This window comes from Necator americanus, chromosome I (genome assembly GCF_031761385.1).
Source record: "Necator americanus strain Aroian chromosome I, whole genome shotgun sequence".
Taxonomy (NCBI): Eukaryota; Metazoa; Nematoda; class Chromadorea; order Rhabditida; family Ancylostomatidae; genus Necator; species Necator americanus.
The window spans coordinates 29,912,968-29,931,280 of NC_087371.1; the positions used below are offsets into that span (position 1 = coordinate 29,912,968).

General features: G+C 43.7%; 3 protein-coding genes across 4 annotated transcripts; all 3 read left to right on the plus strand.

Moving 5' to 3' along the window:
- Positions 1-4,103: 4,103 nt before the first annotated feature.
- RB195_007287 (uncharacterized protein) lies at positions 4,104-4,589 on the plus strand (the record flags this gene model as incomplete). Its single annotated transcript, XM_064180836.1, has 1 exon — positions 4,104-4,589. One exon carries the CDS (start codon positions 4,104-4,106, stop codon positions 4,587-4,589), a length of 486 nt encoding a protein of 161 aa, XP_064037675.1.
- A 274-nt stretch (positions 4,590-4,863) lies between these two features.
- Positions 4,864-5,391, plus strand: RB195_007288 (uncharacterized protein; the record flags this gene model as incomplete). The annotated part of the gene is made up of 1 exon (XM_064180837.1): positions 4,864-5,391. The coding sequence occupies one exon, from the start codon at positions 4,864-4,866 to the stop codon at positions 5,389-5,391; it is 528 nt and encodes a 175-aa protein (XP_064037676.1).
- Positions 5,392-7,287: 1,896 nt separating this feature from the next.
- RB195_007289 (uncharacterized protein) lies at positions 7,288-18,313 on the plus strand (the record flags this gene model as incomplete). 2 transcript variants are annotated; one of them, XM_064180838.1, is made up of 14 exons in its annotated part: positions 7,288-7,391; positions 12,171-12,246; positions 13,080-13,236; positions 13,304-13,371; positions 13,433-13,563; positions 13,644-13,788; positions 13,857-13,995; positions 14,305-14,450; positions 14,531-14,602; positions 14,660-14,687; positions 14,932-15,005; positions 15,214-15,373; positions 17,329-17,453; positions 18,215-18,313. In XM_064180838.1, 14 exons carry the CDS (start codon positions 7,288-7,290, stop codon positions 18,311-18,313), a joined length of 1,524 nt encoding a protein of 507 aa, XP_064037677.1. The 2 variants fall into 2 exon arrangements, with proteins under 2 accessions (XP_064037677.1, XP_013293003.2); XM_013437549.2 differs by lacking the exons at positions 7,288-7,391; positions 14,660-14,687; positions 14,932-15,005 and adding exons at positions 9,508-9,584; positions 10,382-10,408.

Genomic DNA, 18,313 nt, shown 5'->3' on the forward strand with positions numbered 1-18,313 from the left:
CCAGCCACGCTCACCTCCGCTGACAGCCCGAGTTTTGCCGCCCGTATGCCCTCCTGGAGCAAACTGTTCATCGTCATTTCAGTATAAGAGGAAAGTTTGGGTCCAAGAAATAATTTCAAAACAAATCTCCTACTTATCACACCCAAGAAAGTATCTCTGATCGCTCCTCTGGATATCCCCTGAAGAGCACTCCAAAAATTGGGGATTCCAACCCTGTGCAAAGCACATGTCAGCACCCTTTAGTACCTTGTGATACTGGGATTAATCCAGCCACGCTCCACCTCCGCTGACAGCCCAGGCTTTGTGCGCCTGTATGCCCTCCTGGAGCAAACTGTTCATCGTCATTTCAGTATAAGAGGAAAGTTTGGGTCCAAGAAATAATTTCAAAACAAATCTCCTACTTATCACACCCAAGAAAGTATCTCTGATCGCTCCTCTGGATATCCCCTGAAGAGCACTCCAAAATTGAGGATTCCAACCCTGTGCAAAGCACATGTCAGCACATCATGTCAGCACCCTTTAGTACCTTGTGATACTGGGATTAATCCAGCCACGCTCACCTCCGCTGACAGCCCGAGGTTTCCTGCGCCGTATGCCCTCCTGGAGCAAACTGTTCATCGTCATTTCAGTATAAGAGGAAAGTTTGGATCCAAGAAATAATTTCAAAACAAATCTCCTACTTATCACACCCAAGAAAGTATCTCTGATCGCTCCTCTGGATATCCCCTGAAGAGCACTCCAAAAATTGGGGATTCCAACCCTGTGCAAAGCACATGTCAGCACCCTTTAGTACCTTGTGATACTGGGATTAATCCAGCCACGCTCACCTCCGCTGACAGCCCCAGGTTTCCTGCGCCGTATGCCCTCCTGGAGCAAACTGTTCATCGTCATTTCAGTATAAGAGGAAAGTTTGGATCCAAGAAATAATTTCAAAACAAATCTCCTACTTATCACACCCAAGAAAGTATCTCTGATCGCTCCTCTGGATATCCCCTGAAGAGCACTCCAAAAATTGGGGATTCCAACCCTGTGCAAAGCACATGTCAGCACCCTTTAGTACCTTGTGATACTGGGATTAATCCAGCCACGCTCACCTCCGCTGACAGCCCGAGGTTTCCTGCGCCGTATGCCCTCCTGGAGCAAACTGTTCATCGTCATTTCAGTATAAGAGGAAAGTTTGGATCCAAGAAATAATTTCAAAACAAATCTCCTACTTATCACACCCAAGAAAGTATCTCTGATCGCTCCTCTGGATATCCCCTGAAGAGCACTCCAAAAATTTGGGGATTCCAACCCTGTGCAAAGCACATGTCAGCACCCTTTAGTACCTTGTGATACTGGGATTAATCCAGCCACGCTCACCTCCGCTGACAGCCCGAGGTTTCCTGCGCCGTATGCCCTCCTGGAGCAAACTGTTCATCGTCATTTCAGTATAAGAGGAAAGTTTGGATCCAAGAAATAATTTCAAAACAAATCTCCTACTTATCACACCCAAGAAAGTATCTCTGATCGCTCCTCTGGATATCCCCTGAAGAGCACTCCAAAAATTGGGGATTCCAACCCTGTGCAAAGCACATGTCAGCACCCTTTAGTACCTTGTGATACTGGGATTAATCCAGCCACGCTCACCTCCGCTGACAGCCCCAGGTTTGCTGCGCCGTATACCCTCCTGGAGCAAACTGTTCATCGTCATTTCAGTATAAGAGGAAAGTTTGAGTCCAAGAAATAATTTCAAAACAAATCTCCTACTTATCACACCCAAGAAAGTATCTCTGATCGCTCCTCTGGATATCCCCTGAAGAGCACTCCAAAAATTGAGGATTCCAACCCTGTGCAAAGCACATGTCAGCACCCTTTAGTACCTTGTGATACTGGGATTAATCCAGCCACGCTCACCTCCGCTGACAGCCCGAGGTTTCCTGCGCCGTATGCCCTCCTGGAGCAAACTGTTCATCGTCATTTCAGTATAAGAGGAAAGTTTGGATCCAAGAAATAATTTCAAAACAAATCTCCTACTTATCACACCCAAGAAAGTATCTCTGATCGCTCCTCTGGATATCCCCTGAAGAGCACTCCAAAAATTGAGGATTCCAACCCTGTGCAAAGCACATGTCAGCACCCTTTAGTACCTTGTGATACTGGGATTAATCCAGCCACGCTCACCTCCGCTGACAGCCCGAGGTTTGCTGCGCCGTATGCCCTCCTGGAGCAAACTGTTCATCGTCATTTCAGTATAAGAGGAAAGTTTGAGTCCAAGAAATAATTTCAAAACAAATCTCCTACTTATCACACCCAAGAAAGTATCTCTGATCGCTCCTCTGGATATCCCCTGAAGACCTCCAAAATTGATCCACCCTGTGCAAAGATGTCAGCACTTTGTACCTTGGCTGGGATTAATCAGCCACACCTCCGCTGACAGCCGAGGTTTCCTGCCGTATCCCTCCTGGAGCAAACTGTTCATCGTCATTTCAGTATAAGGGAAAGTTTGGATCCAAGAAATAATTTCAAAACAAATCTCCTACTTATCACACCCAAGAAAGTATCTCTGATCGCTCCTCTGGATATCTCCTGAAGAGCACTCCAAAAATTGGGGATTCCAACCCTGTGCAAAGCACATGTCAGCACCCTTTAGTACCTTGTGATACTGGGATTAATCCAGCCACGCTCACCTCCGCTGACAGCCCGAGGTTTGCTGCGCCGTATGCCCTCCTGGAGCAAACTGTTCATCGTCATTTCAGTATAAGAGGAAAGTTTGAGTCCAAGAAATAATTTCAAAACAAATCTCCTACTTATCACACCCAAGAAAGTATCTCTGATCGCTCCTCTGGATATCTCCTGAAGAGCAAACTGTTCATCGTCATTTCAGTACAAGAGGAAAGTTTGGGTCCAAGAAATAATTTCAAAACAAATCTCCTACTTATCACACCCAAGAAAGTATCTCTGATCGCTCCTCTGGATATCCCCTGAAGAGCACTCCAAAAATTGAGGATTCCAACCCTGTGCAAAGCACATGTCAGCACCCTTTAGTACCTTGTGATACTGGGATTAATCCAGCCACGCTCACCTCCGCTGACAGCCCGAGGTTTGCTGCGCCGTATGCCCTCCTGGAGCAAACTGTTCATCGTCATTTCAGTGTAAGAGGAAAGTTTGGGTCCAAGAAATAATTCAGAAGCAAAACCATAAGTTGTTCTCTTTAGAAAGATCTCTGATCGCTCCTCTGGATATCCCCTGAAGAGCACTCCAAAAATTGAGGATTCCAACCTTGTGCAAAGCACATGTCAGCACCCTTTAGTACCTTGTGATACTGGGATTAATCCAGCCACGCTCACCTCCGCTGACAGCCCGAGGTTTGCTGCGCCGTATACCCTCCTGGAGCAAACTGTTCATCGTCATTTCAGTATAAGAGGAAAGTTTGGGTCCATGAAATAATTCAGATGTACCTCTTACTTATTCCACTCACGGTAGTATGTATGATATCCCTGAATGAAGTAAAAATGCCCTTTCAACAATGTAATATCGCTTACCTCCACAACGGTTTACCGCCTCATAGTGGCGTGGAGGTGACACTAGGCGTTGAACTGCGATGCACAGCGGAGGTTCGTCCTCCGGCAGGGTCTCCCAAGCTGAGAAAGAGTTCGACACATCCGACATTCCGACTTCTCGGAATCGGAAGCCTAGCTAAGAGTAAACCACTGCTAAGATTCACCACCGTCTTGGCAAAATGTCGCAAGGTGGTTCCCTGATCCATATAGGTTGGGCGACGACCTGTGGTGAAAGCTAAGCTCGCCGTGGCATGGCTGCTTTGTTTGGGGAAAAGTCTTTTTGCCACTCCAGCAAATCCAGTACCCTGCACACTGGCCCCTGCCGTCTCAAGCGTCGGATGGTATGGCGACCCGTGAGAGGCGATCAAATCTCAGCTTGCTCAGGACGTCTTTGATTCTGGACCAAGGCGACACACGCTCGCACGTCTTCTCGTCGTGAGATGGAAATCATTACGGAGAGGTTCTACTCGAACCTTTTCCGTTCATCAACTCCTGTCTCAAGCCCAATCATCCCCACTGGCGAAGCTCCACCACGGATTCTCCCTTCGGAAGTACAAGAGCATGAAACCTGGCACAGCCCCCGGACCTGATTTTATATCAGCAGACTTTCTTCGGGCTGGTGGCCATCCGCTTCATGTAATCTTAGCAGCGCACATGACATCCTATCTTCAGAAAGAAAGGATCCCAGACCAGTGGAAGACTTCGCGAACCGTTCTTATCCATAAGAAAGGTGACCGAGAGGACCTTCGGAACTACCGTCCGATAAGCTTGCTGAGCGTGTTATACAAAGTATTCACCAAGATCATCCTCACACGCATAGCTAGGACGCTGGATGAAGCCCAGCCTCAAGAACAAGCTGGATTTCGTCAGGGGTTCAGCTGCTTGGACCACATCCAGACCGTGTCGAGGGTCATAGAGGTTTGCCAGGAATACTGCCTGCCCCTTGCCTGCTTTTCCACCGCCCTCTCACCATACCCATTGGAAATGGGGTACGACAAGGCGATACTATATCGCCGAAGCTGTTCACAGCTGCATTGCAATGGATAATGAAATCACTATCCTGGGAAGAAAGGGGCATACGTGTTGATGGAAGATTTCTTTCGAACCTTCGTTTTGCGGACGACATCGTTCTCTTTTCGAGCAGTACCAATGAAGCAGAAGCGATGCTCAACGAATTGAACGAAGCAGGGAAGAGAATAGGACTACGAATAAACAGAAAGAAGACACAGTTCATGAAGAACGCCTACTGCGAGGACGGAGGAGTGCAACTTGAAGGCTCCCAAATCGTGGAAACTCCGTCATACGTATACCTTGGACGAACATGGAAAACGACTTGAAGGAAGAACTAAATAGAAGAATGAGAGCAGCATGGGCAGCATTCGCAGCCATCAGGGAAGCTACGGACCAACTGACGGACGCCTACCCTGCCCATCTGTTCGACTCGACAGTCCTTCCAGCGTTCTGTTACGCAGCGGAGACGTGGGCAGACACCGCGGCCACGTCTAGGAAGCTACTTACTACCCACAGAGCCCTTGAGAGATGTCTCCTGAAGTTTAACCGGCGCACACACCTAGCCGGTCTTCGTAGCTCCGACTTAAAAGGAATGTCCCTTCTTCGCGACCCAGCGGAATATGTATCGAAAGCAAAACATAGATGGGCCGGTCACATCATGAGAAGAATCGACGATAGATGGACTAAAAGAACGCTAGAGTGGATCCCGAGGGACGCTAAACGTCCCCGAGGGAGACCGCCAACGAGATGGGGTGACGTGTTCGCTACAGGGATGGACCAGCTGAAAGCTCAGCTGGTACGGCTCAAGGACCTCGTCAACGTCACTCACGAAGCTTGAGAACATCTTGGATGACAATAGCGAGGGAACGAAACGAGTGGAAGAGATGCTGGGGCCCGCACGTCCAGTGAAGACGGGCCATCTAAGTATCTAAGTACTAGTAATATCGCTTACACACTACCTTTGTGCTTTCTTCGTATTCCTCCTTTCGGAGGTGGGCCGATCCCTGCAGCAGTGCAACGCTGGGCCGACCCGTGATGAAGCGCGAGCAAGCCCACTGCTTCATCCGGTTCCAAAAATCGGTTAACCTTTACGAGACTCAATTGAATCTCTATCGAAGGTTAATTCGATAAGAACAGAAACTAAACTTTGATCTTAGCCAAAAGGCCGAGAAGCGATGTCATTGTTCTGAGAGGAGAACACCTTATTTCCAACTGCTCCGTATGACAACTCAGCAAACGCTAAGACCACTCTCTTCTACCGTGAGACTGCAGACGAAATGCGCTGTGGAGTGATAGCCACATGATAAGAGTTGCACAACATTGCGGATGAACAATTAACACGTCCCCTCCCGTCTCCGGTTAGATTATCATGATTATTGATGTCAACAAAGAGCGAAGATTGTTAACACTCTTCGTAAGTGTAACATTTTGACGTCGTTGCCTTCTTCAGAGCCCGGCAAGTCAGAACACTTGTATCCTCTCGAATATCAGCTTTATCCAGAAGAAGTCATCATACTTTTATATATATATATATATATATATATATATATATGCTAGATATTACGTCCGAAACCAAAAACCGGAAGAACCCAAATAGTTGTACTTATGGAGTAGCCGCGTTGCGGTGATGTTTGCAGTCCTCCGCTTGATAGAATCGCTCCTTTTATACAATTGGGATGCTATCCGGATATGACTTTGAAGATCAAATACCGTAGAGGTATTAGGTAGTACAGAGGCAGCTCTTTAATGGCTTATTTATTTATTTTTGGATCCTTTGCGTTTAACCAAAACGCCTATAGAGTTTTGCGAGCCATGATTTCGAGTTCCCACCATAAGATGGCAGCAGCTAAACAGATAGGAGCATTTTCACGGATTTGCATGCTGTGAGCTCGAAGACTGATCGCTCCTTTTGAGTGATTCATCCCCTTAGAGATGTTCTTTGATGCTGTGCCCGGCTGTGCATTCACACTCGACGTTTGCTACACTTTTGGTAAAGTATATGGTTCCGTAGTGAAGGTTGTTGTTGTGTTGCCACACTGTTGCCTGAAGACACAGCGAGATAGCGACGCAGGCGAGTGAAGAGGTAGTGCAACATGGTGGCATTGGATTCGCTGCACGCAGCGCTGTCTGGGGAAGATGTTTAGTGCGGATTAATGGATGCGGCTGTGTTCAGGTCCTTGATGTAGAGGCGAGTATGGACTTTAGCCTGTGCTGCGGTTACTTGTTCTGTTTTGATCTTTGATCATCTCCGTGATAGACTGCCGTGTCTCCGATTTCCGTGTGATTTCCGAAATGAGTTCTCTTTGTGCGCTGGTATCTTCATGGATACCAAGGTAACTTTGTTAAACTTTTGTAAGGTAATTATGGTGACAATAGGTAGTCCTTGCAAATATAGATATAACATGTGAGATAGCGTTGGAAGGTTCGCTTCTTCGACAAATATGTCTCGCAAGCTGATAAATAATCGTCGCAGATGAACGCTTCCACTGTCCAGATTTCACGTGCGGCTAACTAGGAGAGACCGAAGGTGTGGTCGAAGTGGATGACAAGAGATGGGGTTTGTGCTAGACGTACGGCATGACCTTGTTCCACGGGAAAGCTGTTGTGTTCCAGTAGGGTATCCAGAAGATCGAAGTTTCCTTGAGCGTATGAGTGACAATAGGATGAAGCAAACGAAGAAAGGTGACAACTTGAGGAAATTCCTGAGACGGCGCTTCTTCCTCTTGTTAGTGTTATGACTGAGTTGAATGAGGAGATGGTTCTGATCAAAAAGATGGATATGGATCCGCAGCTGACGCTGACTCGACACGCGACAAAAGAAGACATGCGCACATATGGGTGAAGGTAAGCTGCTTCTGCGGATATATTTCCATAAATGCGGAAGACGTGTCACGTACTTAATGAGAAGGTTTAGAAGACATTCGAGACTGCACAGAAGATGGAAAATTAGAACTAGAAAAAGAACTTATCTGTTCTCCTTGGTGCACAGATACGCTAGCAATTGGCTTAACAGATAATTTCTGACATCCAAACATCAATAGTTATTTAGTAAGCACTGAGTAAGCAAGACAGCAGGTTTGGTCAGACCTAAGATGACCCTGCAATCAATGCTAGAGCGGTATGAATAGGTCGTACTAGAACTGCGATGAAACGAGAGATGGACAAGCGTGAGAGGCTAAGATGGATAGCAGCTATCCGTGAAGATGGTGGAATACCATGTAGCTAACCTGAACTGACCTGTCTAAATGGTCATACGTCAACAGCTGCGTAGCAAGATAAAATGCGGTGTGTTGAAAAGCGAGGAGAAGAAAAAACGAAAGGAAAGGATGTAAAAACATTACAAATAGAGCTAAAACTAACAGGTACTAGATAAGTAATAGATAGAAGGCTATGTAAGCGAGAATGGTGAAGTAAGTAAGCTACGGTGTTTCGAATTAACTGTATACTTATTACGAAATAAGCGAGAACTCGAAAAGATTAGTGTCAAAACTACAAGAGAAGCTACTAAGCAATCCAATAAACAGAGACAAACTAACAGTATGATATGAAGAATAACTAAAGAACAACAACTAAAGCGAAGTAAGGAGGCAAGAATGAAATACGCGTAGATAAAGTGGAAAGTAGTAACTGCGAATGCGACATCAAATAATAAAAAGGTGGTGAAAAAGGTTGATGTGTGGCTGAAAGAAGCGACGTGAACAAAGTAAGATGGGTTTCGTAACCTATGTGGACATAGGTACGCCAACTACTGTAGCGATGGTCCTAGGTGGAACAATTGGATCAGAGCGCAGAAACTTAAGAACAAGTAAGAGAGGCTGTACAGATAGCGAAAAGATATGCGGGTGTGGAATGGGAGGCGGGTCGATGCGGAATGATGCGGCGAGATGCGAATAAGGGAAAACTGGTGCAGTTAAAGGAAGAGCAAGCGGTAAAAGTGGTAAATGTGGAACAACAGCATAAACGTTAGAAGATAATAGAATGGTATATAAGTGGAATCAAGTGAATTTAAAAAAACGAAAAGGGCAACGAAATCAAAAAGGCATTAAAGTAAAAGGGCAAAAGCATCATACGAGAAAGCTAAAAGCACTAGATACCGAAGCAAGTATATTCTTACCCTCGCTTCGTACCAAGTGCAAATCGCATCCGTTTGGCTGCTCATGGTGGTTGAATTTGAATAGGTTGTTAGTGACTCTTCCTCGGGCGCGAATCTTCCTGAGCAGGAATCTCCAATGGCTGTAGTTGACTGGTCGATCTCTGCAACTCATTACCATTTGCGATGCGGACTGTGGCTGATCTGTGTACATTAGCTTTACTGCGGTTGATAGCGGTTATGATAGCTAGAGGCCATTGTCCACGTGGAACATTCTTAACGACAATGAGAACAACGTCCGCTACCGAGGGAATGAGAGGACTTGACCTTCCCTGGTGGCACCATACCACTGTTGCACCGCATTATTTGTGCGACACGTACAAGACGAACCTTACATGGGAACAGCGTACTACACGTGGTACTTTCAAGTGGTAGCACTATTCGATATAGCGATCATGTCAACTCTTCTTTCAAACACAACAAGCGGTGGGATGAGAATGCAGGTTCGCGGATGCAAAGGCCAAAAGGCTTAAGGAGATCATCTGTCTGAGCGCGTGCGATTATGCGGTTTGTGAGCGCCATATGCTAGCTGTGATTTCGGATCCAAGGTTCCCACTGGAACCCATTACTCCTTCCCTCCAGCAAGCTGCACTAAGCGCAAGATGCATAAGGAATCTACATCCCGACAGGAGTGCAGGCAACCACCGTCATGGAAACTACCTCAGAGATTGCTCCCACCAATTCTAAGGATAATCCTGGTTCAGTCCTCTTCATGCAGAGTGCAATAACCTCAGTCGTGAACCTCACAGAATGAATGAATCCTTGCACCCTAAAACCTAGCCCCATGCTCATGTTCGGCACAAGATGAAAAGTACCACGGCACGACATGGTCAGGGGCAGAACAATGAAAGTCCTCAAGGTCAGCCAACGCACGACAACGGGTTCGGTTAGGCCGATGCACAATTGTCGTCCCCGGGGTCAGCTCCGAAGAGGACCGATAGGCATCGATGAGCAGGAGTCAAAGACGACTGCCGGGATCCGGAGCGACTCGCGCTGGGCTAGCCACCACTGGTGACTTAGTCTCCCCGAACCATGCGAGCTCGAATCTCCAATCGAGGGTCTCGGGATTGCCTCCAGTTCCCTTTGCCCCAGACCAAATAGTAATGTGGTGATGTATATGGTGCACGAGTATTTATAAATATGGTTCATCCTCAAGGCAATACAATGCAACAATATATCGTATACACAACACAACAGATGGCAAGTAACATCGATCACTGCATGTCAAGATGGTTAAGCGGCTAATGGTTATCGGTTTAAAAGCGGTGAGTGGTTAACGGTTCGTGCCCCGTCGCAGCCAGCACTGGTATACGCGGTTGTAAGCGGTGGATGGTTTGCAGTCGGATACGTGCTTCAAACATGGCACGAAACGCTGCCTATGCCGTATGCTGCCTACTGTGCTAGGATCTAAAATACGTCTAAGGACCCACTCAGTTTCCTCCAATCTTTGAAAAACGACGTGGGAGCGGCGTTTGTTCCAAGGAGGTACGTTAAAGCTCACCATCCATGTATATGCTACGCATACCTTAGCATTCTATCAATTAGTTTTGCTTGGACAGGCTGGTGAGTAGAACTCATTTATTCTCGATCGCTTGCTCGCGGCGCGTGCACAAAAAGTTGGTGCGTTTTCACGCACCTCTTCGCATGAACATACGCTGTTTCCCACGCCGTTTTTCAGGATCATCAAGGGATTTGAGTGGGCCAAGTTCGTTCCCGTAATCTACAATCCGAACTTTGGAGTTTCCGTACTAGGTCAACTTCACGACACGATATAGAGATATCAACATCGTCAGCTTCGTGATAAAATGCCTTTGAATAGTGCTCAAGCACGCATCCTTCATTAGCTTGATGTCCCTTCTCATCACTCACTTAGATGAATGAGTTTTTCGAAGCATAAAAGTCCATGAGAAATTTTTTTGGGGAAGTTTGGGATGCGTAAGATGATACCAACCGCTGTCTCCACCGCACCGCTTCAAGTTACTGTCCGTCCCTCATGTCGTTTTCACCCGATTTAGCGACTAGCATCAAGTGGGGTCCTATGCTACCACCTTTCATCGGTGAAGCTAGCAATGGTCAGATCTCGATTTCAACCGCTATTTCCGCCGCATTGCTTGGACAAAGCGACATAAAGCACTGCGCAGCTGCGTAAGCGGCTGCGCTCGGCCACAGCGCCCCTAGCGCAGCAGCTTACGTGAGTGCGTTGTGCTTCATATCGTTCTGACCATAGTATATGATAGCGCAAGAAAAAAAAGAATTTTGATTTTCAGAATTCTGAATGGGGTCGTAAACATTGACAAAGTTGCGTTCTCTTTTCTTTTTCCTATTAGTCGGCGACGAGAAGTAAGACAACAAAACATAACCTTCCTTTAGTCAGGGTTCTGTAATATGTTTTTTTTTTTGTGCATAGAGCAGACTTCGACAACAGCAAGTTGAATAAATTTCTTCGTCCCACTAATTAGTTTTTTTCGTTGGTTTGCTTAAGTTTGTTAGATCCCTATCACATATTTTCTTTTTTCAGCCCTTAGCACTTATATTTGATTCCGTTTTTTTTTTGTTTTCGTTTTTTTAAAGATGCTTTTGATCGCTTGTGGTTCCTCTCTTTATTTCGGTATTCACTAAGAGTGGTATTGACATGTCAGAGTTTCAGCTAGATCAAAGGACCATACCATTCTTCTCATTCTACTTCATTTAATTAATTTAATCTAGGCAGCGTGTAGCGCAGTCGGCAAGAGGTTCCAGTGTGACCGCACGAAAGATCGATGGTTCGAAACCGCCCTAGTGACAATCACGCCCTTCATCCCTCTGGGATCGATAAACTGGCATCAGACTTTTATGGGAGTGTAAAAACACTGACTTTACACATCGGCTAGCCCCCACAAGTCATTGTATAGGCCAGTTACATGTTCGTGAACTTCAAACGATTCTGAATTGACGTGAACTTGGGGGCGCATCCCAAGCGGATTGACTAACGACAAACACCTTGTCCCTTATCCACTTAATTTAACAAAAACTGGTGTATTTCGGTATATCGTTTACTTCGTTCAGGTTTCATTAGGATAAAAGGTGTATTCCGTAGGTCTGCACTTTTAACGCGAAATGTTGTGTGATTTCGCGTAAATTATCTGGAAGCTGATCTGCTCCTGAAAATTGCGCATTGATGTGAGTCGATGCAGTGATCACGGGCAGTGCACGTGGCCAAACTTCAAAAACCTATGCTCAGCCTTGTTACGAGTCGTATTGCTGGCGATCCGAAACGCCGCCGCCACGTGTATTATTTGCTCAAGCCTCCTATCGCATAATTCTATCGATTTTCATGCATCATCGGTCCGCATATGAGTTCTTATAGCATGAGATTCTCATCTCATTTCATGGTGTTTTATTCAGTTCATACCAGTTTGTTGATCAGTCGATCGATAACGCTTGATGTTATCTTTGAAATTCGTCAGCACTTCTTTTACTTGTTATAGGTCGCCGCTCGGCGGCAAGCCGACCTCCGAAACAATGTCTTGCTCTGCTATTTTTATTCTAGACCTCAAAGGAAACGTAAGTTATTGAAAACTTTTGCAGTCGAAAGCAAGCATGAGTATCAGAGACCCGTATCTTGTCTTTTTTTCTTCGCATAAATTGATGATTACAATAGATCAACTACTTTCATAGATCTCTTGCCCTTTTTGAAGTCATTTGTTGCATGTTTATTTCTTGTTAAAGAGAAGTACAATCAGTTTCGTGCTCTTCATTAATTTTTACCGCTTTTTTCATTGACAGACCACGTTTTCGATTGTATGTGGGACCTAGACTCCAAGTTTTTGAACTTCTCTAATTTGGGAGCAAGTCCCATAGTATACCCTTAGGGCAATATTCGCCAATTTCTGTTGATTCAGCACGCATTTTCCTTCAAAAAAGCATCTAGATTCCCTTTTCGGAATCGCTCGGCTTTCGATAGTGAGCGTACGTCTAAGGTCAAACGCATCTTCTCGGACCATTTGCACCCATTTCTTTCATTTATTGAAGGCGATGGATGGAGGATGTCGGAAATACGTTTTTAAATGGATATTTATGTGGTGTACAGTCTCTTGCTGGAAGCAAGCAAATCTGAAAATAGAGACCTGGGCTAGAAAGTGCATAACTTTATCTTTAAGATCATATATTTCTATATATTATAGAAATAATCTGGAAACCACGTAGACAAACGCATTTCCTAGCAATTACGTTGCGTCTAAATAAGTTTTCCACTTCAACACCATGATTTATTGTTTCGGATACTTTTCATGCAAACATCTAACATAGCATAACAGCTCACGGTGCTTGTCTATTAAATTTTAAGATTGCGTCAAATCTAAACCTGTTATCCAAACCAATCAAATGTTACTCTTTAGGTGATCGTATCACGCAACTACCGTGGCGATGTTGAAATGTCGTGTATCGAACGCTTTATGCCTCTTCTTGTCGAGAAGGAGGATGAGGGTATTCATTCTCCTGTAATCCAGGCTGGAGATATTAGCTATACGTACATAAAACACATGAATCTATACCGTATGTTCCGTGTTTTTCTACTGTTTTATTTTGATTTCTTCTATGTTATCTGCATCCAGTCCTTCAGTTGTGAGCATATCAAAGAAGAATATGAATGCAGCTCTCGTGTTATCCTACCTCTATAAATGTGTTGAGGTGATTTTTGGACTAATGTCCACATTCGGTTCCACATGTTCATTTGAATCCCTTCGCTTAGGTGTTTTGTGAGTACTTCAAAGATCTGGAAGAAGAGTCTGTCCGAGACAATTTCGTAGTAATCTACGAGCTTTTCGACGAAATGATGGACTTTGGTTATCCGCAGACGACAGAAAGTCGAATTTTGCAAGAGTAATTCATTTAGTTAATTGAAAGTATTTCCTACTTCGTAATATTCGAGTGGTTTCCAAGTGAAATCTTTTATTTTAAAGATACATCACGCAAGAAGGTCATCGTCTCGAAATCGCTCCTCGTCCTCCTATGGCTGTTACAAATGCTGTGTCGTGGAGATCAGATGGCATCAAGTATCGAAAAAATGAAGTGTTTTTGGATGTTATCGAGAGCGTAAACATGCTGGTAAGTTATATCTTCCTCAAATTGGAGGACATTTGCTCAAAATACCAAAAAAAGTGGAAACTGTCTAGGCCAATGCTTCGGGAACAGTTCTACGAAGCGAGATCATCGGTTCGATACGAATGCGGGTAGTGCTGAGCGGAATGCCAGAACTACGACTTGGATTGAATGACAAAGTGATATTCGAGCAGGCGTCTGCTGGAGCTCGAGGTATTTTACAATTAGTTCATATTTTATACATTTACTTATTCTGCTAACAATTACTGCGGGTAATAATTACTTCCATTGGCCTTCAAATTTGTTTTGCGTTTCTACTTCTTTTTTTCTCCTTTGGATAGTGTGTCAGTCTAACCAGCTTTGCTAAGAAGTTTTTTTTTTTTTGTTTCGGAAGTGAGACAGTTTCTGATAATTTTTTCTTGTTGCTTATTTGCTCAAACTATTTTCTTTCCTCTCTATTTGAGATTTAACTTGACTTTGTTGACTGTTCATTGTGTAATTCTTCTAGAAAGGGATTTCCAGGAAGTCGTAGTGGAAAAGGTGTTGAATTGGAAGATGTGAAATTCCATCAGTGTGTACGGTTGTCACGATTTGAAGCTGAACGTACCATTTCTTTTATTCCGCCAGATGGAGAATTTGAGCTTATGAGCTATCGTCTTACAACTCAGGTCAGGCAACCTCAAGTCCTGTTTTCCCTCAAGTCTTTCCACTCTTGGACATTCTTTACTGCTGTGAATTATGTTTTCAGGTGAAACCACTCATTTGGGTGGAGGCTGTTGTGGAAAAACATACTCATTCTCGAGTTGAGTACATGGTGAAGGTGCGGTCGATAGTCAGAAAAGTTTTCTTTTTCTCTTCCTTATATGTTAGATTACAGGCGAAGTTTTCTTGCCTCCCATTACCAGGTATACAATTCATGTAGTGATTATGTAATCTAACATGCTTTTCTTGTGCTTGTCGAGATTCATGTATTTTTAAAGGATAGATATAGTCATATCAAAACGACGTGAAGCTCATGCAGTTGCTTAAGCGAAGCGGTAAAGCTGCCGGTTGGGACTGAGGTGGGACCACAGCGAGCTGCAACGATGAGTGCTGGTATCAAAACTCCTCCTCAATCCTGATTGCTACGCTCCACCGCACTGCTTCAAGCACAGCCGCTCACGCAACTGCACCCTGCTTCATGTCATTTTGAATTGACCATTGCATTTGATTGCGCTGTTCACGTATTGCATGCGTTTTTGACTTTGAACGTTGTTTGGATTGAATCATATCATTAATTACCTGAACTATTGAGCATTAGGAGTGTACGTGGAATGCTGCAAAAATGATTTGTTTGCAGATTGTCATATTTCTGCAGTTTTAGGATCGATATTGCAATGATTGATCCTAACGTTTAATTATGATACTTTTAAAACTGGAGAAAAGTTTCAGGCTAAATCGCAGTTCAAGCGACAATCAATTGCCAACCATGTTGAGGTGATTATCCCTGTGCCTTCGGATGCTGACTCTCCGAAGTTCAAAACAAGTGTGGGGTCGGTGAAATATGTACCAGAGCTGAATGCATTCGTATGGACGATTCGCAGTTTTCCTGGTATGTTTCGTTCGGTGACTGACTTCTTCGGTATTTTACGACTCCTTCAGTGCTATATCATGTACTACTTTTATAGCTTAAGTCGCTTGAAAAAACAATAACATATAATTTTGGTACACGTTTAATGCTCATGTTTTAAAGGCATCACCCCAGGCAATCAGGAGTGGTACGGATTTTCGGTGGAGTATCCGTGTACGAGGTCGTAGATTATGGGGAGGAGGGTGATTCCGTTCATTTCTTCCTAATTGCCATAGAAAACGGCCCGGAAGATATCGCTTCGAGCGTTACGGCGCACTACTTCCTACAAGGAGTTCGATTGGAACGCGCCAACCCTGTGCGGTGCCGCATCTCCCAGGCCGTGTTTTACGACAATCAGGAAGAAATGGACGAAATCACACTCCTCTCCATAATCCACGATCCTGTATTCGAATACTCCACCTGAAATCCGTACCACCTCAGATTCGTGTGGTGATGCCTTTAAGTGAGCAATAGCAGAAGTGAACTCTGAGAAAGTTTACAAAGGTAGTCGCCAAAACCATCAGTAGTAGTATAAATTGTACTGAATACATATCAATGATAACTGAATTAAATATTCTATGAGCACATGCTTTCAATTTGACTAAAATTCACGATTGAGCCAAAAAAAAACAGTCTGATTTATGCACAAATTTCTCAGACTTTATGCTTTATTACTACAAGAAAGTTTACATGTGGTAATTTCGTGAAGTGTTTGTTTGTGCACTTTTTCACTCAAAAGTCCGATCGAGCTTTGAAGTCGTTAGCCTTGAGATCTACGCTGAGTGACTTGGTTCAGGAAAAATTATAGAAGAAAAGTGCAAAAATAAAAGGAATGGACAGAGATGTAAAGATTTTATCGTAAGGAATAACGGGTACTAAATGTTCAATAAAACTGTCATTGGATATCGTGAGAATGTATTGTGAGAATCGCAGAACAGTAAATGTTATCTGGGAGCGACACAAAAAGGTTGAGAACACTCTTTTTTTTGCATTTTACGCGAAACAAACAATAGTCACAGAGCACTTAGGAAAAAGAAAATCTGAGGATGAAGCACGATCAACTACAGCTTCCCTACCCTGAGAGTCAGAAACATGATGAGAAAACATACCGAAAGAGTTGCCCCTTCTCCCAGGAAAGGTGCGCATTCCCGTAATCAAAGTAGTTGTTTCGTAAAATAAAGAATTTGGCAGTACTTATGTACCCGTCATTACATCACAGGTTTTCATATAACACAGTTATTTTTTTAAGTTGTGATGCAATGGTTACAAAAGCAGCGGATTTCTCCGTCTGGAAACTTTGCTTGGTCAAATGGTTGCCTTAGTTTGGCTCCGCTGTTCACCTCTTTCACGTTACTTTTGAGTAGATTTTGTAATACATGAACTGAAAATGCATGCGCAAACTCAGAACGCAATAACTCATCGCACGCCTTTGTAGAGGTCCGACGCAACTCTATCGCAGCCACCACTAAAATCTATCATTTGGGAGTTTTTGGAGGTGGAGAATTCAACATTTTGAGTCTGGTCCAGCATATTTTATGAGTTTTTCTTAAAATTGGTATTGCTGCAAGGGGATTCTTCAAGAGCGATTTTGGCATCACTTTATGCTACTGTTTGTCAAATTTTTCAAATTATTCATATTTTATGTGTTCATATAAAACGAAAAGAAGCTTTACATGTATATCAAAGCCACTGGCTTCAGTTTTTTGGAAGTCATGAACTCAACAAATAAATATGTGTTTCACATTTGTGTTATGCTGCACTTACTCATTTTCGACCATCTAATTCTATTCTTTCATCTAATTCTATTCATCTAATTAACAGAATTATCAAACATCAATGGAACAGTGTACAGAAGCTCTCTTAATTTGGACAAATTTCTTAAAATCCGTCAAATTCAGGCAACTTCCCATACACTCGTTTAACTTTGCTGTTTTCAGGTGGTCGTGAATACCTCATGAGAGCACATTTTTCATTACCATCTATTGTGAGTGAAGAAGTGGAAGGAAAACCTCCGATTCAAGTGAAATTCGAAATACCATATTACACTACCAGTGGTCTTCAGGTAGTAACCTTTTCATCAACCTTCCTATATTTTATCTTTTTTTTTTCTTATTCTTCTCCTTAATATTACCTATGAAGCAGTGAAGCTGAAAAATCCATTATGTGATTGATACCAACCAACCAATGAAGCTGCGTTCATCCTTCGTGTTGAGAGTTTAGAAGAGATCCATATCTGCTTGGATTTGTCAGCACAGGGTCACAGTCAGTAGGCTACAGGTTGTTCCGATGAGGGGTTGTGGACATGTTGCATTTTCGCTCTGCTTGAGGTGAATATTACTACACTCAAGATCGACCAAGGAAAGTCCTGATGATACTTGAACGATGTAAACGGGGTACAGCTAGACTGTTCTTCTCGTGTTTGCTGAAGCACAAAAAAAAAATCCGAAAACTACGAATAGCGATATCTGCATGAAACTGGATGAAGTTTACATTGTTGTACTTCATAGTCATTAGGTTGGCACGATTTTCAAGTTTATCCGCAGAAATATTCAAGTTGTTATCTCGTTAGCCAGAAAAGATCGTGCAAGATGGAAGTTTTTTTTCAAAATTTCGTTTTTATATCCTTGTACTTTGTCTCTTAACACTTGTTCTTTCTCATGGACTGAATAACTTGGCTTGGCGAATGTGAATGCGTAAAAAAGCGTTTTCTTTTGGTTACTTGTTTCCTGGTCGAATCTGCAAAAGTACTTGGAATACATATGGACTTGGCTGTCATTAAGTGGTTCAAGAGAATTTCAATGAAAAGTGATTTCACCAGTTTAGGTTCGTTATCTCAAAATAATCGAGAAGAGTGGCTACCAAGCAATGCCATGGGTTCGATATGTGACACAAAATGGGGATTATCAGCTGAGGATGACGTAA